Below are 27,616 nucleotides of genomic sequence, written 5' to 3' on the forward strand. Positions count from 1 at the left end.
ACACGACCACCAGTTTGGAAACCATAGCTCTATTATATTATAAACTTGAATGATTATTATGGCATTTAAAGTAGTCAAAAACAGTTTCAAGACTTTGATGTACTGTAGGTCGAAACGGTTACAAAAACAAAAGTTATTATTTTTTATACAGTTTCGTTATCAGCCATGATACCGTTATGACCAATTAAATGTACATTTAATCAGCTTTTATTTTATTTATCCACCCAAAGTTTTTCAAGATTAGCTATAATTAATATTCTGCAAACGTTTCAGTTGTTAACGTCAAATCCTTCTATGTTGCTGTAATTCTGTGATGTAGGAGCCCATTTATTTGCGTTATTGCTATTTGTGTATGTTACTCCAGAAGGCCGTGGAGTGTAGATTTATGTGTGTTATGCGGGCAAATAGTTTTTGTTATGTGTTTGTTACTTCTTGTTGCGTATAAATTGGCGTTATAAATACAAAGGACTGTAGAAGTATTTAGGTAATATCACATTTATCATAGAAATGGTGGTGAATTTCACTATCATGTGCCGTCTATGTATGGGAGAAAAAGAACCTATGCTTCCACTATTCGAAGAAGATGGATCTCTTCCTGACAGAATCATGACATTAGTACCTATAGTGAAGGTTTGTTGTTTGAGCTTGAGGTGTAATAATATGCTAAGATTTTACACTTTATCATGAGACAGAAGTGCCTATCCTGCATTGCTGGCAATTCCGTGTGTGAAGTGAAACTGACAAATTCAATTTCTGTATTTCTAAGTAGGCTACAACTTATCAGATTAATTCTTATATGTTTTAAATGTATAACAAATAGCACTTTCTTCATATTTAAGGTAATGAACAGCAAAAGTAATAGTCAATCGAATGGAAGCATTTTTACAGCACATTACCATTAACAACCAAAAGAAATACAGTAGCTACTATTATAAACCTTCTTCTGTTTTCTGAATCTCATAGTTCCTATCTGGGTTCCTCCTACTTGCTTGACACCAGTATTACAGTAATAACACAGTTTATGGTAATAATCCTATAAACAGAGAAGATAAAATATGCCTGCTATTTAATGTGGAATACTTGTTTTTATGACACATTGTAGTGACACTAAATTTAGGCAGATTGTAGAGAAACTTTGTGTTTGTTAAAATTATGACTTGTAATGCGTGACTGATTATAACCCGGCATTTTAACTTGCGTACTTGATTATAGTAAACATAATACTATGTAGGCCTTAGTTGTTATGAACTCTGAAAATGACCGACCATTTGCCTTGCAATAATTTACGTAACACAATGTTGTGCCATATGATGTTAACTACATCTGTTAGCCACCGGCAGAAGTGCTCGTCTTCTGATTCGGAGCTGCGCTTGGGCATGGGTTCGATTCCCGTTTTGACTGATTACCTGGTTGGGTTTTTTCCGAGGGTTTTTTCCGAGGTTTTCCCCAACATAAGGCAAATGTGAGGTAATCTATGGCGAATTCTCGGCCTCATCTCGCCGAATATCATCTCACTATCATCAATTCATGGACGCTAAATAACCTAGGCCTAGTCTTTAATATAGTATCGTTAAATATGTAACCAATTAAAAAAGATATCTATTGAGAAAAAATGTTTAATGTAGAAATTTTAATACATTATGTGGCATATAATTAAGTCATAAGTAAGTTACCTACCACATTACATTGATTTTATCGCATAATAATGTAAAATTTTCATTTTATTAATGTATCCGAGCCTACAACAAGATTTCAGATTTTTAACCAATTTTAAGTTGTAGTTTATTTAACGACGTAGTCATGCCTTATTTAAAGATATTTATGCCAAAATATTATAAAATCTTTTAAACTGATGAATGTATTTTAACTTCGTTAATAATATTACTGGTAATTGCTTTGAGTAAAACCCCAGGCTAAAAGTGAAAACTAATGATAATACTATGGTGGTGGTGGTGGTGGTAGCAATAATAATATTGTGATAGTGTTAGAAATAATACTTAAAAAATTAACATAAATAAAATTTCTAGCATATTGAACCAAAAAATTATTATTTGGAACTAAACCTTGAAGACCATGAACAAGAGAATAAAGATAAATACTTCGTCTTTCAGATGTGTGCTGGTGATGGCCTACCTGCTCAGGTGTGTGAACGTTGTGTTCAGCAAGTAAACGATTTGTTCAACTTCAAACTACAATGTGAAAGTTCTGATGCTACATTACGACAGTTTGTAAACTCACAGGGCAGTGAGGTATTTACTATAATATAATACATCTGTATTGGTTCATTATTTCTCTCTTTTAGCTGTGAGCAGCCATTGTAGTTGTAACTGATAATTTTTTAAGTCTCTTTCATACTGTAGAAACTATTCAGGGACGATGAGATGACACAAAGGTAATGGAATTATGGTGAAATGAAATTGGCAGAGAAAATCAAGGGTGTGCCTTGATATTATGAGCATAGCAGGGTAATGATAGAAAGTATATTGACTATAGTGTGTAGGTAGGTATAAGTTAGGGTGATCAACATCTGAGGGAATAGAAAAAAAAAACACCTATTTCACTTTTCAGTATAGTCTCTCTTTACTTCACTACACTTTACAAATCTTTGAATTAACATTTCTATACCCTTGAAAAAATAATCTGAACTTTTGTCTGCAAAATGGCTTAAAACTGCCTCTTACATTTCATTATCATCAGAAAATTTTCTTCCTCGAAGATCTTTCTTAAGTTTTGAGAAGAGGTCGAAGTCGCTGGGTGCTAGATCTGGACTGTAGGGTGGATGGTCCAGCTCCTTGAACCCACAGTCCTTCACAGCATCCTTCGTGATCTGTGCTGTGTGCACTGGTGCACTGTCATGCAGAAGGCGAATGCCATGGCTGAATATCTCACATCTCTTCTCCTTAATTGCTGCTCGCAGTTTGTATAGGAAGCCGCAGTAGTACTGTGCGGTGACAGTGATGTTCCTCTCTTTGAAGTCAACCAACAGAATTCCCCTACAGCACCTCGACTGGCTATCCTTCACGAGGTTCATCTTCACCATACACCCCATCTAAACGGTTTTGGATTTCCACAGGAGAATGTCCTTAGTAAAGAACTTTATTACTGCATGATACTCAATTTTAAACATGGCAAAGATTTACACAGTGAGTTCAACTCAAGAAGCTCTCCCCAAGCAACTGAGTGAGATAAAAGCTGCAAGTGTGCATTGTTATTACAAACAAAGATATGGCTATCTCCACCAAAGAAGGGATTGGGCTTTATCACGCGTTGTCAAGGTCAGGCCGGAAACTTACAGAATTGCCTTCTCTAGTTACATCAAACATCACAAAATCATCAGAACAGAATTTCTATATTGATTGGTACCTACAGACCAGTCGTTATCTCGTGAAACTAAATGCATTCCTGCTCTTCACTCATAATGAGATCTTCATGGTGGAGGTAAGTGAACTAGCTACCTGCTAATCGAAGTGTAGTGAGGGAGGGAAGCTTCCAAATCCACTTTTTCCTTCCCCTCATGCTCAGGTAGGTTTCACAAGATAACAAATGCCAATTTATATCTAAATATATTTAGCGGTTATTACTTACTTACTGGCTTTTAAGGAACCCGGAGGTTCATTGCCGCCCTCATGTAAGCCCGCCATTGGTCCCTATCCTGAGCAAGATTAATCCAGTCTCTACCATCATATCCCACCTCCCTCAAATCCATTTTAATATTATCTTCCCACTTACGTCTCGGCCTCCCCAAAGGTCTTTTCCCCTCCGGCCTCCCAACTAATACTCTATATGCATTTCTGGATTCGCCCATACGTGCGGTTATTATTATTATTATTATTATTATTATTATTATTATTAGGTTATATTACAAAATTGGCGATCATAATTAATAAAGAAATACGGAAGCTGGGAGGATCCAAAAAAATTAGCTCAAATATGGGAGATCCTGGAAAATAGGGAGAGTTGGTCATCCTAGATAAGTAAAACATATGGAATTGAAACACTGAGGTGGGGGGGGGGAATGGGAGCATAAAATTTCTGAGCAGATAGAGAAGAAATATAAAGCAACATTGTGTGACTGAGTGGACGAGAGAGAGAGAGAGTTTGTGTGTGTGCACATGGAAAAAGAGGAAGGGTGGGAGTGGGGGCTGTGTGTGCGCACACATATCTTTAGTAGTAAAGATAAATTTCCTTCAGTGATACCATTACAGTTACACAATAATAATGAAAAATTGACTCTGATAAGAAACCTGCAGTAGTTGAGGTGTCTCCATTGTGATAAGTCTTCAGATATTTATGTTTTGTTATGAAAGAAACTGTCCCTTTTTTTAAATTATAGTGTAGGTGACTCACATTAGTTATCTTCCTCCGCCATAAAATGGAATTAGAGTTTGAATAGCCGAAGAGAGCTCCTTCCACAAGGCATAAATGAAAAAAAAGAGCCCATCCACCAGTGATGGCAACTTTATAAAGTAGGCTATTCTTAAATTGTGACGTAATATCTTTCTGTGTTTTAGCAATCCTCAACTACGAATCCTTCTGACTATTGTTGGTCACTAGCTGAAGTCAAGGTTGAAGTCAATGAAGAAAATACGACAGATGAGAACAGTGTTCACGCAGATAACGCAGAAGAACAGAGGTTGGTTAACTTGTTATTCATTAAATACATAAAATATCTCACTTGCACCTATCTTCAATAATTTAGACGTTCTCTGAAACAAGAACTTAACTACAAAATCTTGAATTCGAGATACAGAGCATCAGACATTTTAGATTTTGGTATAACACCATTGTGCAGAACGCCATTCAAATGTTTCTAAAGAGTGCTGTGTATTTTGAAGGGAAATAATATTTTATCAGGAGGGAGATGTGTTGTTAAGGATTAAATATTATACTGGAAAAGGAAAAATTATGTAACGTATGTTAAGTTGTTATTCCAGAGAAAGACTTAATTATTCTACTAATTCCAGTTTCATGTTAATGTTTCACGAGCGTTCTTGGTCATAATATCATTAGACAAAACAGGACAATGGAGTATAAAAAAATACATTATAACTTATTTTTATGGAAAAGGGAATACTTATATGATGTGATATACTTCATATTTTATTGTGACTTTTAAAATTAATTTTTATGTACTTTTCACCATATGAATTCAAATGCTACTCATTCTGTACTCGGTATTGAAATTCAGCTGACCAATCAACCACACGTTACTAATTATATCATCACTGTGCCTCCAAAATCCGCTGTGTTTTTTTAAATAATTTGCAAGAGAAAGAAAGAAGCAAATGTCACTTTTAATTTCCTTGATTTTCAAAGCTATTTGCGGTATAATTTAATCATTTTTCTTGCATTTATTGAAGTTATATTGAAAGTAGCTTTGCAAATCAAGAAAATTAAGAGTAACGATGCTTTTTTCTTTCTCCTACAAAATCGTTTTAAAAACACATAGCGAATTTTGGAGATGCAGTGACGATATATGGAAAGCACGATGTTTTAAAGTTTGAATCTAACTTTGTCTTCAAGAGAAAAAAAGCGGAGGAAATGAAATAATACACGTTGAGGTCATTAGTAATGCTGAAATCTGCTTGAATGACTTGACAACAAAACTGGAGGCAAGTAAATGTAGTCATTTAATGGTTTCAACAAATATGATTCCTTTTGTCTCTCTCTTCAGTTGAAGACGAAGGTAGATTCAATATAGACTGGAAGAACCTGGTTAAAGCCCAGGTGAAGGAAGCATTTGATTTCGTCATAACTTCTAGAATGGTTCTGGTGTTCAATGCCTGATTGAATACCAGATCTTTCCCAAATATAAAAGGTGGTCAAAGCAATATACTGGCTATATTACCTCTTAATGCTGAGGTCAAGCATGGAAATTATATCTCCGTGTATCCTATGGAATGCACATAGGAGTGTGTCGTTGGTATGATGTGGTGCATTATAATGTGCATACAGAGTAGCTCACATAAAGTGTTACAAGTCAGTATCTCTTAAATGGATCAATAAAACTAAACGCTTTGTAACAGGAAGAGGATCTGTGAGAAATTCCATCAACAACTTTTCAGTAGTGTGCCCCCCTTCACCCCCCGAGGGGGTTTACTTTAGAATTTTAAATGGTATGATATAAGTTAACCACTTTTATCTCTCAATGTAAGAACAGAAATGCGTTACTATACCCCTTTTCATGGAGGTCGCAGCTTTTTAACCTCCTGGAACAACAGGAGTCATTTGTGCTTAAGCAACATTGCCTAGCCCCTAGTTGTAATATGACTCAATCATTGTTAGTTAAATATTACATGCTACTGAACAAAATGTTGTAGCCACAAAGAATAAGAGACGTATGAACTAAGTCACGTGAAAAGCGAATGATGCCTCACCACATTTTGCAAGATGTATGCATGAACTGTTAAATAAGAAGTTAGATGACATATGAATTGGAAGTGCTGGACCTGTCACATGGCCAGCCTGCTTACTTTATTATTTTTTATGAGGTACATAAAACAAAAAGTCATGCCTACAGCACCTACAACCAAAGAAGATACAAAGGAACAAGTGTGTTGTCAAATGTTAGAAAAAACCTTAATAAAAGTATTAATAAGTATTTAGATGTTAATACTTACTTACTGGCTTTTAAGGAACCCGGAAGTTCATTGCCGCCCTCACATAAGCCCGCCATTGGTCCAAATCCTGAGCAAGATTAATCCAGTCTCTACCATCATATCCCACCTCCCTCAAATCCATTTTAATATTATCTTCCCATCTACGTCTCGGCCTCCCCAAAGGTCTTTTCCCCTCTGGCCTCCCAACTAACACTCTATATGCATTTCTGGATTCGCCCATACGTGGTCCATGCCCTGCCCATCTCAAACATCTGGATTTAATGTTCCTAATTATGTCAGGTGAAGGATACAATGCGTGCAGCTCTGCGTTGTGTAACTTTCTCCATTCTCCTGTAACTTCATCCCTCTTAGCCCCAAATATTTTCCTAAGAACCTTATTCTCAAAAACCCTCAATCTCTGTTCCTCTCTCAAAGTGAGAATCCAAGTTTCACAGCCGTACAGAACAACCGGTAATGTAACTGTTTTATAAATTCTAACTTTCAGATTTTTTGACAGCAGACTGGATGACAAAAGCTTCTCAACCGAATAATAACAGGCATTTCCCATATTTATTCTGCGTTTAATTTCCTCCAGAGTGTCATTTACATTTGTTACTGTTGCTCCAAGATATTTAGATGTTAATGTAGGTCATTATTATTATTATTATTATTATTATTATTATTATTATTATTACTATTGATGCTGCCACCACCACCACCACTATTATTTTGAGCACTTAATGAAGCGATGTAAAATGAAATCTCTGAAATTTTTACTTCTTTAGTACTTTTACCTAGTATGCCTTCGAAATTTCAAATGCCTAATACTTCTCAATATTCTACTGTACTGTGGACGAAAATATTTTGGATGAAAGTTACATAATAAAAAAGAAAAATCAGAATTTCCAAAAATTATAGTAATTTCACTTGAAATTCTAAACTTACCCTCCTCCTCCTCCCGAGTAAACACTGAAAAGTTTCCAATGTCATTTTTTGAAAGGTCTCTTGCTGTTACAAAGATTGAAAAAAATCAGCATTTAGTTTTATTGATCCATTTAAGAGATATTGGCTTGTAACCTTTTATGTAAACCACCCTTTATATTCTAGGCCTACTTAACTTGATTTTCTCTGTGACAGATTACCTGAAGAAGATGGCTTTTTGAAAAGCACCGAAGGTCTTTGGTCCAGTCTTCCAGCTGGAACGAACTCAAATGGAAACACTGGCACAAAGAAGAGGATCCATGTTCCTGTGGTGGGAAAATTTAAAATGAAAACTGACAAGCAATTTTCTGGAAGAAAATATAGTAGAAATGTTACAAGGATGCAGAAACATGGTTCGAATTCAGATGTAAAAGAATCTGAAAAACGACAGAAGGGAAATTCTGTACAGCCCACAACAGTTAACTCTGCGAAGAATTCTACTAAGAGATGGCTACCTGAAAATAAAGATTTAAAAAAAGCTAAGGCTTCTAATGAAACTTGTTTACAGGAAGACAACTGCATAAAGGACGTTACGAAAGACATTTCGAGTAAAGTCAGAGTAGAGGAGTTACAGACACAGCCTAAACCAGAAGTGGACAGGAAGCGATTCCTTTGTCATGATTGTGGGAAAATTTTCACATTAAAGCATCAGCTTCAAGGCCACTTACGGACTCATACTGGTGAAAAACCATATTGTTGTTCTGTGTGTGGGGAGTCGTTCGGTTTTGGTAGCTGTTTGAGAAAGCACATGAGGATACACACACTAGAAAAACCGTATCTATGTACCGTGTGTGGGAGGAGCTTCAGTCGTGGTGATACGCTCACTAAACACATGCGGGGTCACACAGGCGAAAAACCCTACCATTGTACTGTGTGCGGCAACAATTTTGGACGTCGTAGTACCCTCATTAATCATTTGAGGGCCCACATGGGAGAAAAACGTTATCTGTGTACTGAATGTGGTTGGAGATGTGTTCAAAGTTATGACTTAACAAAACATATGCGTTGTCACTCAGGTGAAAAACCAGTGCGCTGTAAAGTAGAAACAAAGAGTCTAGCGTTTGTTTAAAAAAAAAAAAATGCCGCTTTTCTCTCTAATAAGCAAGGCCCGGATTTTGATAACTTAAAAATGATCAAAATTGACATTACCTTGAAACAGTTTAAAGGGACTTACAAGTTGCAAAAATTAGCCCATAAATTTGGGGCTGTAGTAGTTCATATGATAAAACAATGGACTTTAGACTGGAAGCTCCTGGATTCGAGTCCATTGGATGGCGGAATTTTTCTCGTCATAACTTCCAGGACACACTCACCTCCTGTCAAATTAATTGTATTTATTTTATTGGTTAATTGACTATGCTGCACTAGTTATTTAGCGTTGTTGGGATTGATGATAGTGAGATGGTATCGGACGAGATTCACGTTACGGTTGGGGAAAACCTCGGAAAAACCCAACCAGGTAATTAACCCAAGCCTGAACCCAACTTTGGATTGGCAAGCAAGCACCTCAGCTGACTGAGCTATGCTGGTGGCAATTGTATTTATTAAATATAATATATGGGGAAAGGAACTGGTCACCCTACCCCATTATCTCCTGACCTAGTTTCCTCATAAGTGGTGCCTTGTTGGTATCACTTTTGAGATTCAGACCTGTCTTCGGACGGTGGACTAAACAACAACAAATATAAACGTACAACTTATTTTTCTAGCAATTGTGTATTTGTTCTGTAGGCCTGGCTCAGTACCTCATAGAATGAAGGGTGATTGTTGAGTGGTAGTGAAATCATGACAATGGTGAAGGGAAACAGTAGGCCTATATCCCCGAGATGGAAATCGAACCCAGGTCATTACTGTGAAAGGCAGAGAAGCTAACCACTCAGCCACTTGAGTACCAGTTCTTTCTGTGGTCAAAATGTGGCCAGAGCATGAAACTGACTACATCAATTCTTTCTCGTGCAAGGAGAAAACTTGAACTTTACCTCCATGCCTCCATACAATGTCCAATACTGGTATCATGGGATATCTTTACTCTATAAAGTGAACACCATTATTTATTAAATTACACAACAGTAAAATATTTTCAAGTGAATTAACCTCACTTTTTATGTCTTTGATAACATTTCGCAGTATGAGTATTCACTAATTTAGCAGTTGGATTTTTTCCAATACTGTTCTGTAGATTGCAGAAAAATCAGTATGGCGTGCATCTTTGCAATTTAATTTTAGTAGAATAAGTTTAGACTCTATAAACTAATTCAGTTATATTTGTAGAAACGTGTAACTGTATTTTGAAATACAAACTTTTAGTGCTTCGTATGTGTTTGTATTTCATATGGTTTCATACTGCTGTGGTGAGATATTAGGGAGCGTTTTTAATAGTATATCTTTTGCTATTCCTTCTGGTGATAAGTTCATCCTTTTCATAATTGCCATGCAACGAACATTGAAAGTGAATTGCAGGTTTAAAAGTTAATAATAAAATAGTTATGCAAAACTGAAAAAAATGAAACATTATAAATTTTTTTGCAACAAAAGTGGCATGATAAGAATTTGAAAATAATTGAGTGTTATCTGCAAAATACCAAACAAGAGATATGTCGTTCAAATCCGGGTCTTGCAAATGAGAGATTTCACAGTGAAAATAAACTGTGGGTGGTTAATGTTTATTTGTACTGTCATGTGATACTAAGAAGACATTTCAGAACTGAAGAATAGTTACACGAATAACTTCATTTTCGTTAAATGTGAATTCACTGTTTGTGTACAGATTCTTAACATTGTATATCAGGGTTAATGAAGTTACAATGCAGCCACATCTTTTCATTATCTAGGCTTTCATAATTTTTCATTCACGTCAAATTATTCTATCTATGTAAAGATTAATTTTTGGTCCTACATAATATATGTTATGGTAACAATTAATTAAATTGTTCTATGTTAAATTATTGGCACAATTTAAGACTTACAAGTCTTTTAACAGTGAAGCATCTTCATTCTGTGTCCTATGCCATAGCTGTGTGGTCTGAGGTGTCATGTCTTGGACTGGTGATATGAAATGAGTGCTGGTTCGAATCTTCGTCGGGAAATAAATTTTCTCACGAAATTCTGGCCAGTGATGTGGCATTCGTGCATTGTGAGGTTTTGTAAGCCAACTATAACAGGTTGGGTGGGGTGGGAATCATCGTGTTGACCACATTTTACCCCTGTACTGTTGGATGATCGTTTACATCTGTTGAGACATGTGAACAGTTGTGTGATGGTCTTGGGCCTCCATGAGCTGTCGTGGCATGATTTAATTAATCTTCATTCTGTAATGCAGAATTTAGGAGAATCAGTGTTGACATAATAATTTGTATAATTTGAGTGAATTAATGTACAAAAGTGATTCTGTTTGTTGAATAATTTGATTTGAATTGTCTCACTACTCAGCTTGTGAGTATGGTTTTGTAACACAAATAAAGAGGTATAGTGTGACTGCACCTATACTAAATAAAACAAATGAAACACTGAACTTCACTGATACTTTATGTTCAATCACTGTTGAGTTGTAACACAGTTTTTCTTATTCCTAACCTTGCTCCCTACCTACCACTTTGCTTACATTACTTTCAAACAAGCAAAAAAGAATGAAATCCATATTTTTTACTATGTCATTAATAATAACTAGAGATCCTACTTTTTTGTACGGATCAGAAAGTTTGGTTCTGACAACTATGCAGAAGCAAAGAACTCAAGCAGAGATGAAATTACTATAGCCACGTCATTATTATTTCTGGCAGCCAACCACATTGCAGCTCGACTACATTAAAACATGCGCATCATGTCATTGGCCGCAGGTATGTAGAATGTACACGCAGTCAGCTTAAGACCTAAAAAAAAAGAGAAGCCATGGAGGAAATAACAGTGACATGGTTATAGACCTTTGGGACACAAAACAAATTAATATGTGAATAATTAAACATTTCAAATATAATGGACAGGATAAATATACGAGTACAGATGAAATTGGTATCAACATTTAGGGGGGAAAAAAAAAGTCATATTCATTTAAGGGGATCTGCTATTGAGTTTTGGTCATTTTCTTCATTTCTCTTTTAATATGATGTCAAAATATTTACGGTTTCTTGAGGAATACTATAGTGAAGATTTCATCATGATTTCTTTATTCTTAGGGTACGTACACGTTGGAGCAACGATAAACGATAAGAGAAATGATCTAGCGACGCTTTGGTATTATCAAAGAATCAAGTGTTCATATCGGAGCAACGAGGTCGCGGAAGCGAACATTTTGTTTTATCAGTAGAAGATATTCTATGCATCCATTTAATGAAAGAAGATATATAGAAAATATCAGCTGCTAAATTCAAGGTTAATGTAACTTAAATACGTACAAAATTCAACTGTTTGTCATCCCGAAGATAGTATAAATTCGTTGTGTTGTGATTGGTTCTTGTGATCACATAACATATGACGAATAAATACACAACTGATCAATTTGCCAATATCTACAATAATTAATTTAATACGCCGAAATAATAATAAATCGATTAATATTCGGATATATTGATAATTACCGGTAATTATACAGATTAATATTATCTTAATCAGAGATCATATAAACGACAAGAGTGAAGAAAATGGAACTTTTCTTTTTCGTCGCTTTTATCGTGTATCTTCGCTTTTATCGTTGTTCCAATATGCACACCTCAATGACAATGCATGCTTCAATTCTCCCTGATATAGCATCACTGCTTCTTTTATCGTTTATCGTCGCTCCAATGTGTACATACCCTAAGTTAGAAATTTAGTTTATAAGTGGTTACTACAAATTCAGAATGCATATTATAAACTTTAAAGTAATTTTATCGCAAATCAGAATTTTTACATTTTAACTTACTGGAAATAAGAAATCTCCTAGAGCAATGGTTCCCAAACTGGAGGCCGTGAGACGATTTACAAAATAAAATAAAAAAAACGCCTTATTAACAAACACTTAATGTGTGTTCAGAAACTTGTACAACATTCAACATAAAAAAAGTTTCAGTAGTTCTACAGTAAAGTAAAAAATAATTTTATTTATGTTACAAATATGCCTGTTTTTCAGAAAGTATCTCTCAAATCTGGACTCTGTATTTGATAAATATGATACAGTGCAACTCCACAAATAGATTCTTACTCTTGTATACTTCATGATAAAAGGTGCGTCAACGCATCCTGTCCCGTGCTGCACAGGGCTAACCAGTTGAACCAATGCAGTAGTGTGCAGAAACTCGTACACGGTGGTAGCATGGCAGGGAACAAAATATGTGTGCTTATGTTGAAGCAGAAGTTACAAATATTGGAACGGTTTAAAAAAAGGTGAATCAATCTGAGCCATTGCTCAAGAATTTGACATTTCGATCAGAACAGTGCATGGGATAAAACAAAATTAATCTAAATACGAGGCATTCTGTAGTGATTATAAGAAGCTTTGTTATTACCAGTTAATTGTAGTATGAAAATACAGCTTATTTTGTGTAATTTTCACAATTTAATCAATGATGATTTATGTTCTCTCTTGAATGGTATACACCATTTTAAAATAATTTAATACACAAACACAACTATTACATGAAATGCTCAATAAGTTTTTGTAGCTTCATTCTCTTCAGCTCTAATCAACAATCCAGGTTGCCAAGTGACGAAAGAAAAGATGCGAGAACAAATGAATGAGGTGTATAAATAATTGAATGCTCTTTCATACTTAAGCATAAAAATATAGGGGTGCCATCTGAAATTTCAAAGTGGGGGCAGGAGAACTCTAAAATGCAATTAGCCTGGTTTAAGGCTTCCCCCTCAATATCTAAATGTACGTGTTTTTTTTTTTGTGTTTAAATTGAATACAATTTAAATAACTAGTTATTTAGAGTGGAAAGTTTTGAAATGAAAGCCCTGTATGCAGATTCATTTAAAGTTTTTCCTCCAGAAGTGGTTTTATGTTTCAAATGTATCACGTGTATTATACTTAATGACGAAGTTGTTTTGTTATATATTTTGCATATATTACAATATATTTAAAATTATGTACGTTGATTATTATGATTTGGTCCGCACGCCACAAAAAACATTGTACAGCCCTTATGTTTGCCAATGTCCGCAGTACTCCGTAGAAAGACAGAGTTCGTACCTCGTCTCACACACGGACCATTGCTGTATCTATTTGTGGAGATCCACTGTATCACTTTCAAGTCCAGTGAAATTTCTATTCTTTGTTTTGATGAAGCTTATTTTGCATAAATATGATGTTGCAAATGTTAAAAAAATTTAAGAATTCTTTTGCAATCTCAAGATATTCATGCACTCTTTTGATCCATAATTGAGGACCATTTTTGCAAAACTTGCTAACTGGAAAATTGAGATTTTGATGGATTCGTTAATATAAGGCAGGCCTCTACATGATGTTAAAGGCGTCTTAGTAAAATTGGATTAGTTCTCTTCATTGTAGTGTGTCAAAGTGTGATCGTTTTTTCAAAACTTGCTTTCTCCTATATGAGAGTTAGCAGAAAAATTTGCTTACTACAGTGTTTTGTCTCTTCTGTAAAATTTAGTTTTTTCAGTTAGCAAGTTTTGCAAAAAGAGTCCTCAATTGGTCTACACTCTGCGAAAAAAGCCTAGTTTTAACAGTCCATCAGTAGATACGTACATATTTAAATTTATTTCTTTTTTTTTTAAATCAGTTAGTTGAAAGCAACTTTCTAAAAATGGATTTAGTACCCATCTGTAACTGTTGTATTGTTCTGAGTGTCTTCTAGAAAATACTAAAAAATTGTTTAGAATTGTGCAAACTTAATTTAAAAAACTCAGTATTTGCCGTATCACACTTCGCTAAATTTTCCACGAGTTCTTTAATGCACTGAAATCCATCACATTCCTTTTTGTCATATGATACTGACCAGAAATCAAGTTTCTTTATAAATCCTTTGATTTTTATCCCTGGCTATTATTATGCTAACATCTTGGCCTCGAAAACTCATTCCATTCAAAGTATGTAAGTGTTGGAAAATAACAGCAAAGTAGGCTACTACAAATGATCTTCATGTAATATTTCATGTCATTATTGGACTATATTTTTCTATTTTGGTTCTTTGGGTGGTTTCACTAATTCCGAATAAAATTATCGTGGTTTTCGATTTTACAGTTAAGTTATTTGTATTTTTCGAAAGGGGTTAAGTACCCTACCAGTTCAATAGAGGTGGTCGCAAAAAGAAGTCTTGCCCAAAAGTGGGTCGCGCCTTCAAAACATTTGGGAACCACTGTCCTAGAGTAAAGAAGGAATATTGCATAACCATTTATGTAATACCTAATCTCTAAATTTCATTGTTAATTTACATTGTGATTTTTTTATTACTTCTCTCTGACCTGATGATTGTAAAATTGTTATTTTATTCTGGACCTCTATAGACAATGCCAAGGCAGTCGGATGTCTTGATAAAGGAATTTTTATATATTTAAAAGAATCGATGCATTATAATATTTTAATGATTGAAAATAAGTTAAAATTAAGTTATTTAAATAGTTACATGCTTAGTACATAGTACCATTTATCTGTAATCTATTTCACTGGCTTTGATGTATCATCCTAAAACATCTGAGAAAAAAGAAACATGTTCTTCCTCAAAATAATCTGTAGCATTAAGTAGTAATGAAGTTGGAAAGATAAAAATAAATATTTGGATAAAATACTACTACCACCACCATTATCAACAATATTTAAAAAGAAAGCTCATCTACTTGTCCTAATTACACAATTCGAATACAAAGAGTTAATAATGAAATAATACACTTGCATATAATATGATGCTGTAACGCTTCATACTCAGATGTTCTCGACAGGTCCATGTAATTTTTTCTCCAGCAACAGTTGTGGTCCTAGCATAAATATTTTAAGTTGGTCAAGCTCAAAAAAAGATAGCAATGGCTGGTTCTAGAGAAAATATTTTGGCTGAATATGACTCAAAATTAAAATAAGACACTTTCCACTATCTTTTCTTTAATATTTAGAAAAGTAATTCATTATCAATAAGATGCAAGTTTTTGTTTGAGCACTATTGTTTTCGTTTACACATTTAAAAATAAATATTTTCAATGAAAGTAATAAGAAATTATCTAATATTTTTCCTCAAATTTCTGCCTAGGTTCAGATACGCTCATTAAAACTGGCAATGCTGACTTCATAAAAATGTGTATGTGTATGATTTGTTGATCCTACATGTGGTTAATGGTAAGAAATTTATAGAGAAATACTGGAGAAAGAGGAATACATTTAGGAAACCTGTCATACATCTCTAATCACAAATTTATCTTTGGCTAATCTTGATCTGTCCAGTGACATGTCAATGCTGTAATCATTCAGCTAACAGCATACCTTTTGACTGTAAATAATTTTATGTAAGTTAAATATACGCGTATTTATTCAAATTATGTGTATAGTTTTGTTTCTAATGTATGTGTATGCACGGAGAAAGAAGACACAGACTATACAATGTGCATTCACAGAACAAAAGAACAGTTATCAATAAATGAAATTTAAAAAAATTAATCTAACTTACCACATTACAGCGAGTGCTCAAAATGTTCTCCATCAGCGTGGACACAAGGCGCTGTAGCATGAGGTGATGTTCCTATTCATCCTCGAGAATTCTTGCAATTCCTCTGCTAACTGAATCCTTCATGTGTTAGCACAGCAAGAGTTCTCCGACTTTTTTACTCATTATCGAAACTTATTTTGAATTTATGCACTGGTTTATGAACCCCAGAATGCTTTGGAATTCGCACTCCATGAAATTGTTCAACAAACTCTCTTGTAACTTTTCCTGCAGATTTGTACTTATAGAACTTACAATACACGAAATATGCTGCTCCGTAGTTCGATGAAAAGCCATTGATCATAACAAGAATAAACGTATGTGTTATGAAAAGCACTGATGAAAACTGAGGTCTGCTTGGTGTGCAAAGATATGAAAATAATAAACCTCCAGTGCCCTGCTGTTATTGCATAGTCAATGGCGAGAAAGTCACACTGAAAACTACGTTTCACTGGGATTTGTAGCTGCACATTGTGGAGTAAGAGGTTTTTTCTCCCCCTTTAAGTGCATGGTGTGGTCTCAGTTCTTGCGTTGTCACTTGTCGGGAGTTGGCATGCAGGAACTGTTTGTACAGCCGTAAGAATCGCACTGTATATGCACAGTTTGAAAGGAAGTTTGTACATGAGCTCATTATGAGCTGTCACCTATTTTCATCACTAAGTATTATAAAAGAAATTACCTGTGTTGGTAGCCAATGCTCTGGTATCATGGCAATGAAGCCATCAGCCATCTTGCAATCCAGTATTTTTCTGTGCTGTTGAGATAAACAGACACAGCTTCGCAATTTTCCAGATGGTACTTATCCACGATTACGTTCTTTCCACATAAAACACAAATGGGTGAGAGGGAGATGCCGATTCTATATAAATGAGCTGCCAAACAATCATGCCCGGTTAGAAGGCGGAAGGCTGCCATTGCTGAATTTCTTGGTTCTTCAGAGATGATGTTTAAATTTCTGAGGAGGGGTTCCCATGATTTATCTTTAGCTGATTTCTTTATTCTGTTCAAAAATGTTTGTTTGTATTGGAATTTTTTTATTGAATTTAACAGAAATAAATGATTTTTGAGTAATATGTTTTTGTATTAGGGTGGAGCCTTTCTTAGTTGATCCGCCAATTCATTACCTGCAATGCTGCAGTGTGCTGGAACCCATTGCAGAACTATTTCCTTGCCTAGTTTTTGGAGCTGCTTGATCAGGATACAGTAATTACAAAAAAAAAAATGGTATCTTGGATTTTTAAGTCACAAAAACTATTATTATTTAATAGTTCCCTTATGGAATGTTATCTATTTTTCTTACTTAGTATTGCAATTATATATTACCGGTTCTTCTGTATGGTTGTGAAACTTGGACTCTCACTCTGAGAGAGGAACATAGGTTCAGGGTGTTTGAGAATAAGGTGCTAAGGAAAATATTTGGGGCTAAGCGGGATGAAGTTACAGGAGAATGGAGAAAGTTACACAACGCAGAACTGCACGCATTGTATTCTTCACCTGACATAATTTGGAACATTAAATCCAGACGTTTGGGATGGGCAGGGCATGTAGCACGTATGGGCGAATCCAGAAATGCATATAGAGTGTTAGTTGGGAGACCGGAGGGAAAAAGACCTTTAGGGAGGCCGAGACGTAGATGGGAGGATAATATTAAAATGGATTTGAGGGAGGTGGAGTATGATGATAGAGACTGGATTAATCTTGCACAGGATAGGGACCGCTGGCGGGCTTATGTGAGGGCGGCAATGAACCTTCGGGTTCCTTAAAAGCCATTTGTAAGTAAGTAAGTAAGTATTGCAATTATAAAAAATTCTAGACTATATTGTTAAGGAAATATGAGGGGCGTTCCATATTGATTTACACTTTCAAAATTTCCCACCATCCATGGTTTGCCGTTTGGCTTGTCATTACAGTTGCAAGCAAGTAGTACATTGGTCTGTTCATACGTGGCAGAACGATACTGAGGAGTGTAATTCCTGTAAACTACAGCGTATTTCTCCAACTCTGTCAATAAGTGAGTGGACAGCGGGTGTAAACACTGCAGATATTCAAGGTGATTGGTGGCAGTGAAGGAGATCATTGCCCATCTTTGCGCTTTGTCTGTGTGCTGCAGTCAGGGACTTGGGGGCCCACCTGGCAGACACCTTCCCCATCTTAAGATGTTCGTGCACTATGTGGTGCAGAGGGACCTGGCAAGTCCTGTGGCCCCCTCCAGTTCCCAGAATGTGATGCACCTGTTCTCCAGAATATGCCGCTCCACTCTAGAGATGTTGACTGGTGTTGACACAGTCACTTTCCTTCCAGAACTGGTTCCCTTCTCTGTTGATGTGAGGCCACGTTTCTAGGCACACACCCAGTTATACACGATTTTCCGTGACGGTGCATGCTCACCACACACTGCCACCAATCGCCTGTGAATATATTCTGCAGTGTTTACACCCTCTTTCCACAGGAACCAAGTCGTCCACACTGTCCTTGAAGATTACTCTCCACGCTGTCCACTCACATGACAGCGGTTGGTGAAATGCACCGTTATTTTGCAGGAATTAAACTCCCCTGTATCGTGCTGCCACATGCAGGCAGACCAATATACTACTTGCAATGTAATGACAAGCCAAATGGCGGACTGTGGATGGTGGGAAATTTGAAAGTGTAAATCAGTATGGAAATCCCCTCGCAGTATCTGGAACTTATAAGTCACAAAAAATTTAATTTATTAGAGCCAAGTGATTTCAACACATATACACGTGATAGATAAATCTGCTAAAATTTATAAACAGCTTAACTTGAATAATGCATAAATTTCTTATTACTTACGTGACACAGTACATACAGAATAATAGTCTTCAACCCAAAGCCCTCCATAGCAGTTCTTTTGACCCATCTGAATTTGTAACATAATACAGATCATAAGAGTTTCTCTTGATGATTTTACTCCTTTCTTGCTGGCCTAGTTGAATGACTCAGTAACAGTAAGTGTCCCAACTGCTGGTAAGTATAAAATTCCTTTCCTTTCTTAAAAAAAAATAAGAATACTACATTTACTTGAATATACGCATCTTTCTTATTTGATATTTATTGCCGATAAAATGTGTAAGATTTGGCAATAAATATACATTAAACGACCAATACATTAGACTGATATTTTATTACAAAATGTAATTAACAACATCTAAAAGTAGATCAAAATTACAGACATAAAAGACCAACATGTTTAGTTCTCTTAGCATAAAACCATAAATTCAATGCTCTAAATAACTTATTTATTTAAAGACCACTAGTTGAAATGAAACTGCTGATACATCTTGAGCATATAACAAAGGTTAAGGGGGAGAGTTGAGATGCTTAGCCCAAAAAAATTTAAATCTTATATTCAAAGAAATATAGTAAAAGTTAAGATTCTGTACACAGTTTATTATGTATAAAAATTTATTTTTCACGTGAAGTAAATTGACAATAAAGCACATAATAAACAATTATTCAAGTTTTAAATTAATTTAAATTCTAAAACAATTAAGACCGGACATTTTAATGAATCACATTTTTGTCACTACCAAGTATTCAGTCCAATTTTACCCATCATTATTAATGAAAAGCAACTGTCTATCACTGTCCAAAGAAAGGGTGAAACAAAGTCCAAAACATAAACATACTATATAACCGAGTTAAGATTGAGGCAGCCAAAAGAAACAGATGGATCAAGAGCAATTCTCTCTACTTTTTGCCTTCACAAACTGCACACTAATTCCTCGACAGCTGCATTCGATCTATAACAGTGAAAGGCAGATGGCATTTACCTGGTAGCCCACAGTCCTTTAAGAAATAGTCTAAGTGTACAGTCGTCTGCCTGAATGAGGTAAAAACTTGGACTAAAATTGCAAACAAAAGTAAAAATAATTCTGTATATATAATCATTTATCTTAAGAAATATTTTTTTCTTTGATATGAACAATTTTTTTTTCATTTATTTCATGTAATTAAAAAAAACTCACAATCCCTTGAGAAAGAGTCTAACTATACAGTTATCTGCCAGAATGGGGTAAAACTTGGAACTAAAATATTGCAATAAAAAGTAAAAATAATTCTCTATTTAATCATTTCACAATCTCTAAAGGCTTGTTTTGCAAATGATGTAAACCTACTCCAAATGATTTAGAAATAAAGCTATTTTAACACAGAAATATTTATTTCATATTTTGGGAAAAATTTTGATATTACGTCAGTCTCCAGAAAAAAGTAACTACTTTTTTAATTAACTCATAAGGAGAAAAAAATAGGAGTAAACAAATTAATAAATATGCAACTCCCAGGGCTCGGAACAATTTACAGATGATACTATGCTCATTTACAGCCCTCCCCTATTTTAAAACCATGAGTTGCAACTGCTCATTGTCTGTTTGTTACAAATCTAACACATCACACCCTCTTCAATAAGCCATCAAGCCTGACTGAGCCAGTCCCATAAAATTGATCTGAGTACTTGCACTCTGTACAGTGAAGTAGGTTTAGACAGACACTCTGAAGATTACTGGAATATATTTATTAAAAAGGAAATCAAAGAATACGATAACATTCTGACAATGATTTATCTTCCTCGAAAATGTTCACATTTTACATAATGGTTTACTCCAACTCGATGAAATACAAATCAATTTAATTGTATTCTATGCCATCAGCATAATTTCTATGGAGTTTACTTCCTTGTACTTTAGAACAATGACGACACAGACTACTAAAATTGTCATATATTACATTTACTTACGTTTATCTTTTTCTCTATCTCTCAGCAGAACCCACTTCTATAGACAGCTAATAAAGAAGCAACTAGTTAACAGTTGTGCAGACAAGACGTAGATTAAGAGCTGTAACCTCAACAAATCATCAGCACTGATGCATTTTTACTTTCAACAAAAGAACTGAGGTTATAACTCAATACAATAAAAAATGTAATGCTGTAAAATTATTCACTTTTGTTGTTAAGTTATATTTTAATTGATAGGTATAAATAAATAAATTCAGGATAATAGACAAGGTTTGGAGTTGAATGGGTTACATCAGCTTCTTGTCTATGCGGATGACGTGAATATGCTAGGAGAAAATCCACAAACGATTAGGGAAAACGCGGAAATTCTAGTTGAAGTAAAGCGATAGGGTTGGAAGTAAATCCCGAAAAGACTAAGTATATGATTATGTCTCGTGACGAGAATATTGTACGAAATGGAACTATAAAAATTGGAGATTTATCCTTCGAAGAGGTGGAAAAATTGGAATATCTTGGAGCAACAGTAACAAATATAAATGACACTCGGGAGGAAATTAAACGCAGAATAAATAAGGGAAATGCCTGTTATTATTCGGTTGAGAAGCTTTTGTCATCTAGTCTGCTGTCAAAAAATCTGAAAGTTAGAATTTATAAAACAGTTATATTACCAGTTGTTCTGTATGGTTGTGAAACTTGGACTCCCACTTTGAGAGAGGTTAAGGGTGTTTGAGAATAAGGTTCTTAGAAAATATTTGGGGCTAAGAGGGATGAAGTTACAGGAGAATGGAGAGAGTTACACAATGCAGAACCGCACGCATTGTATTCTTCACCTGACATAATTAGGAATATAAAATCCAGACGTTTGAGATGGGCAGTACATGTAGCATGTATGGGCGAATCCAGAAATGCATATAGAGTGTTAGTTGGGAGGCCGGAGGGAAAAAGACCTTTGGGGAGGCCGAGACGTAGGTGGGAAGATAATATTAAAATGGATTTGAGGGAGGTGGGATATGATGGTAGAGACTGGATTAATCTTGCTCAGGATAGGGACCAATGGCGGGCTTATTTGAGGGCGGCAATGAACCTCCGGGTTCCTTAAAAGCCAGTAAGTAAGTAAGTAAGGTATAAATAATATTACAGTATATTAGAGAGTTGGTTATGAGAATATGACAGGTGGTCAAGAAATGAGTTGGGTGCTGCAGTGCTGCCAATTTTATCAGCAAGTACAGTACCACTCATTAATTTCAATACAGCTGTAAGAAAACTAGTTATTGTAAAAATTGTTATATATGGCTTTTGATCTTTACCTATCAAACTTTAAATTGTAATAATTTGATCTTTACCTATCAAACTTTGAATTGTAATAATTCAAACACACTACCTAATAATTACATAGAGACTGGAACAACGTCAACTGTGTGAAAAACCACGAGGCATATAAAATGTGGCTTTTAATTTTAGTTTGTACTTCTAATAAAAACGTAGTCATGTAAAAAAAAAAGTTACTGTAAAAAAGTCCCTATTATATGGTTTGTGATGTATAACAAACTTTAAACTGTAATAATCCAAATAGAGTATATCCAATAATTTTATTAAATAATGGGGCAAAACGGATTGCGTGAAAAACTATGAGGTTTATTAAATAAAGATTGGAGCGAAATGCCTATGACATTTTTTTTTCTCCCGTCTGTACCTCCAACAAAGACTAGTTACATAATAAAAAAAAGTTATTGTAAAAAAATCACTATACTGGGTGTTCAGTTCGAAGTGTGTCATGGCTCGCTGTATGTCGTCATATGGTTAGCCAATGAGCCTAGAGAATTCAATCTTCCTACACTTCTGCAGAGGTGTATTACCTATGTGCCAGAGAAGTTGCCTAGCAAGTACGGCGTTCATTCAGAAGAGAACTTACTGATACATACGGTAACGCCGGTAGTGGCAGGAATGTGAACTGTTTGGAAACACGTACTGAGGTGAGTTCTTTTCTTACTGTCGGGATATGGGGAGAGGGTCAAGACGATTACTTACGTACAGTATTTGTTGACATTAACTTGGATGGTCAACATGGACACGGAGCATTTGATTTGTGTTTGGAATGTTGCGGTACGCAACCGATGATAACAAATAGCCAGCGTATGACTTGCCCGCGCAAAACACAGTTCAAAAGAGGTTATGGTAGCACACATACCGTACAGACCGCCATCTGTTGCTACGACGTTCAAGTTATACCGTACACGTTCTCAAGTTCTGATTGAACGCCTTGATTAATAGGCAACTTCTCTGACATAAAAGCTGAAACTCGCTTCAAATCGCTGACTCACAACAGTGACGTCATGACACACTTTGAAATGAACACCCAGTATAAGGGTTCTGATATTTAAATATCAAATTCTCAACTGTAATAATCCAAATATATCTTATCCAATAATTAGATAGAGAATGAAACAAGATGTAGTCACGTCAGAAACAGTTAACAACATAGTGCTTGTGTTGTGTTTAGTCAACTGTCAGAACCTCACAAGTGATATCAAGAAGGCACTACTTATGAGGCAATTAGACCAGGAGATAATGGGGTAGGGTGGCCAGTTCCTTTCTCCCTCCATTGCATACATAGCCAATTACACTAATCAGACTTCAGAGGCATACAAACAATTGTTCTTCCTATGACATATCGTCAAGTTAGATGTATTCCCTGATAATAGATGTACATATCAGCCAGAACCTCAATCAGAGGAAAACGATATAGTATGAATGTTTAATATTATACAGTTTCACGAAGTACGAGGTAACTTTAATTGCTCATATTTTCTTCATTTTTTACACAATCTTAAAAATTCTGGTACTGGCATGAGGATTGAATGAAAAGTAATGCCTCCACTTTCATAACGCGGCAACAGATGGCAGCACTGGCATGCAACTGGTACTGGAATGTTCGTTAGACTCCCCTCTGATGCCACAGTTAGCAGGAAGTTACGTCAATGAACGGTTGTGTTGTTACACTGTATAGAATGAAACCCTATGCAGACCCTCAGTCAATGCGATATAAGCAACATGTTGTCATTGAATTCTTGACAGCAGAGGACGTCCCTCCAACAGATATTCATCGAAGAATGCAAGTTGTTTATGGTGACTGTGTTGATGTGAGCACTATGCGTCGTTGGGCCAGTAGGTGTAAAGAAGGAAAGGTGGGAACATCTGACCTGCATAACAAGCAAAGAATTGGGCGTCCTGTGACAGAACCAGCGAGTTTCATAGGGAAAAAGTTGACAGACTGATTCAAGACGATCACCACATCACTCAGAGAAAAGTTGCTACAAGAATCAGAAAAGGGAAATGTTATCCTGCAGCACGACAATGCAAGGACACACACTTCACGTGCCACCACAGCAGAACTTCAGAGATCGAATCTTGCCACCCTACAGCATCCACCTTACAGTCCAGACTTGGTACCCTGTGACTTCCATCTATTCCCGAAACTTAAGGAAGATCTTCGAGGACAGCACTATGCATCTGATGAAGAAAGTGAAAGGATTGTGACAAACTGGTTCCGGAATCAGAGTTTAGGCTTCTTCTGTGACGGTTTCACAAAACTCGTTCATTATTGGAAGAAGTGTATCCAGTTGTCTGGTGATAATGTTGAAAAATGAATTAAGGTAATTAAAGGGCACATTCTAAGGATTACTTCTGCATCTGATTTATTAAAATATCCCCATCCATATACGAGCTATAAAGGTGAAGGCATTATTCTTAATTCAACTCTTCTACACGAAACGGGACTTTTTCCTTCACCAACCATTGCCATAACTTTATCATAGATGTTGTATGTGTCCACAATTTTGTTCTTATACAAGTAACAGCCTCTCTTCAATGCTGTATACAGCAGCTTTGAGTTCGTGTCCTGGAATATATACCACAGTGTCTGTAATGGAGTTTTTCAACTTATCAATTGTCGTAGGTTTGCTCACGAATACTCTTTTCTTCAGACAGCCCCACAACCAATAATCTGCTGGATTAATATCTGGCCAAGTTACAGGAAAGTGCATACTGATAACACGACCACCAGAACAATCAGAAACAAACTTGTCATGGCAATGCAAAAAGTCCCATTTCCTGTGTAATAAACCAGTTTCAGAATTTTTAAGATTGTATAGAAAATATGAGCAATGAAAATTACTTCTTATTTTTTTAAAAACGCTATATAAACCAACACCTTCACAGCAGTCCGGTTCAATATTTCTTAGACCTAGTCCACACCTACATATAAATACCTGCAAACATACAAATCTATACAAATTTTATTTTTCCACTGCTTATACGTAAAGAGGGCTTTGTTTAGTCACTCATAGCAACTTAAACAATGACTTTAATGCAAAACTGAATAAAATTTGTTTCATTCACTGTTGATATTTTATTTACTCCTAGAAATGCATTTAAAATATAAAACAATTACTAAACACACAAAAAAAAAAACACGAGCACACGCACGCCCATGCGCACGCACGCACGCGCACGCGCACACGCACACGCACACGCACACGCACACACACACACACACTCAGATATATATTCTTTCTCATAAACAGATGCAGATTTCTGCGGAACTAGCATGGACTAAAGGATTTCATCTGGTAAGAAAACTTCTTCTTTATATGACATTATGCTTCCGAAGAACAAAAATTTTTAATTTATTTATTCTGTATCCAACGCAACTGACATTGTTGTCTTCATTACTGTTCTTTAAATCATAGCCAACTGTACATAATATTTAGTTGAACTAACCATGGACAACAGTTGGCTTTGAATCAAACAATAACAAATGAACCTAATATTTAATTTCAATTAAAAATTATTTACACAGAAATATTACTTTTATATTAGAAGTGAAAGAAATACTGTATGTAACACGAGACTTGATAAATTTTCCACACATGAATAAAATCTTACTTAAGTCTCTTGTCACATAAATTACTATTAAAACTGTACAAAAACTTTTTTTTAAAGCTATTTGCAAGTTTTTAAACAAATACCAACTCAAGATGAAAAAGACGTGTATTCACAAACATGCAGGTCTAGACATGTTTGCGGGCAGATGTTTAGTTGCAGTTCATGGCATGGAGTAGCCTACAGCTTATATTGCATGTGGGCCATTACATTTTTTCCTTTATATTAATAAAATGCTTAAAACTATGTTAAGTACCAACAACACTGTCATTGATTGCGGACTTACATTCTACTCCATGTTTATGGAATGTATAAAATGACTTAGCGCCATTTTGGCAAAATTTCTGAACCTATCTTCATCATTTAATTTTAAAGACTTTTAGAATATTTTCGGCATATTCGGAACTAACTAGTAGAAATTTACGTGTTCACCAAACACCTTTTATTTTTCTTGAATGCTAAAAATACATAACCAATTATTTTACTCAGGTACGTGTTTGCTACTGAATGTTTGTAGGAGTGATACACTTTCAAGATGTGTGCAAATGTTTGTGAGGCACCATAAACTTTTCAAAAAGAAGCAGTGCATTTGTTTACGGGAATATTTATGTAGATGTGAAATAGGCCTTAGAGTAATTTACTTCATAATAAGGTAAAAAAAAATGCATAGATATAACCATGACATCACCATGGTAACCATACTCAAATTATTTAAATGACGGGCATTTTAATAGAAAATAGAGAAATGAGAAAGGAAGAAAATGGAGAAAAACGAAAAGAGGTAAAGAAATACGGAAAAAGAAAATGAAATCAAGGATAGAAAAAAACACAAAAAAGACGGAAATAAAGAAAAATTTTGCTCAGCATCAAGCTGTAATCTTATCATAATCAAACCCTTTGAATAACTGTCCTGCTATGACGACTGGTGTAACAAGCTGTCAAAAGTTGTTCAGCTGGCAATCTGATTACCTTACATTTATAGTTGTTCCACGTTATTGTGAGAAGGTATTCCTTTAAAAATAAAAATAATGTAGAAAAAGGAATCTGCACTGTTCGAAAATTCTTTCTCAAAGTTCTGTTCGTATGCACACCAAGAGACGTTTCACTGTCTCACTTAGTGGTTTCCAAATGAGACTGGAACTGTGTGAGGTCCAGAGTCAGGACCTTGCTTATCAGGCACTCTCCAACCTGTGAAAATAATACTCAGGTTACAGTGAGACCAACCTTTCTACACAAAGTATCAAAAGTAGACAGAAATGCTATCACTTGTATCAAATAATTATGTTGTTGTTGTTTTCTAATGCCAGGCGTTTCACAATAAAGTCATTTGACCTCTTGCACTCCAATATTTTTCAAAGATATTATCATGGCCAGCCACTGGAGCACAGATTTTGAGGTGTTCCGAATCCATTTCTTGGTTTGAGTTGCACAATGGGCAGTTAGGGGACTGATATATTCCAATTCTATGCAGGTGTTTAGCCAAACAATCATGGCCTATTGCCAATCTAAATGCAGCTACAGACGATTTTCGTGGTAAATCGGGAATTAACTGTGGATTTTGATGCAGAGAGTTCCATTTTTTCCCTTGAGATTGTGTTATCAAGTTTTGTTTGTTGAAGTCTAAATATGTAGATTTAATAAATCTTTTCACAGAGTAATATGTAGATTTAGTAACAGGTCTGTAAGTAGCAGTGCTGCCCTTCTTTGCTAAA

The 27,616-nt window shown here is 35.4% G+C and overlaps 2 protein-coding genes across 2 annotated transcripts in view; one reads left to right on the plus strand and one right to left on the minus strand.

Annotated features, from left to right (window-relative positions):
* Nucleotides 1-57: 57 nt before the first annotated feature.
* LOC138704453 (zinc finger protein 514-like) lies at nt 58-11,102 on the plus strand. Its single transcript, XM_069832336.1, has 4 exons — nt 58-630; nt 2,112-2,249; nt 4,512-4,633; nt 7,737-11,102. Exons 1-4 carry the CDS (start codon nt 508-510, stop codon nt 8,647-8,649), a joined length of 1,296 nt encoding a protein of 431 aa, XP_069688437.1. The 5' UTR covers nt 58-507; the 3' UTR covers nt 8,650-11,102.
* Nucleotides 11,103-19,330: 8,228 nt separating this feature from the next.
* The window catches only part of SMC1 (structural maintenance of chromosomes 1), a 54,445-nt gene continuing 46,159 nt past the window's right edge, over nt 19,331-27,616 (minus strand). The window contains exon 24 of the mRNA XM_069832353.1: nt 19,331-27,092. Coding sequence (XP_069688454.1) covers nt 27,015-27,092 — 78 coding nt within the window. The 3' untranslated portion in view covers nt 19,331-27,014. The remainder of the gene's footprint in view (nt 27,093-27,616) is intronic.

The sequence above is a fragment of the Periplaneta americana genome, chromosome 8 (genome assembly GCF_040183065.1).
Source record: "Periplaneta americana isolate PAMFEO1 chromosome 8, P.americana_PAMFEO1_priV1, whole genome shotgun sequence".
In the NCBI taxonomy this organism is placed as follows: Eukaryota; Metazoa; Arthropoda; class Insecta; order Blattodea; family Blattidae; genus Periplaneta; species Periplaneta americana.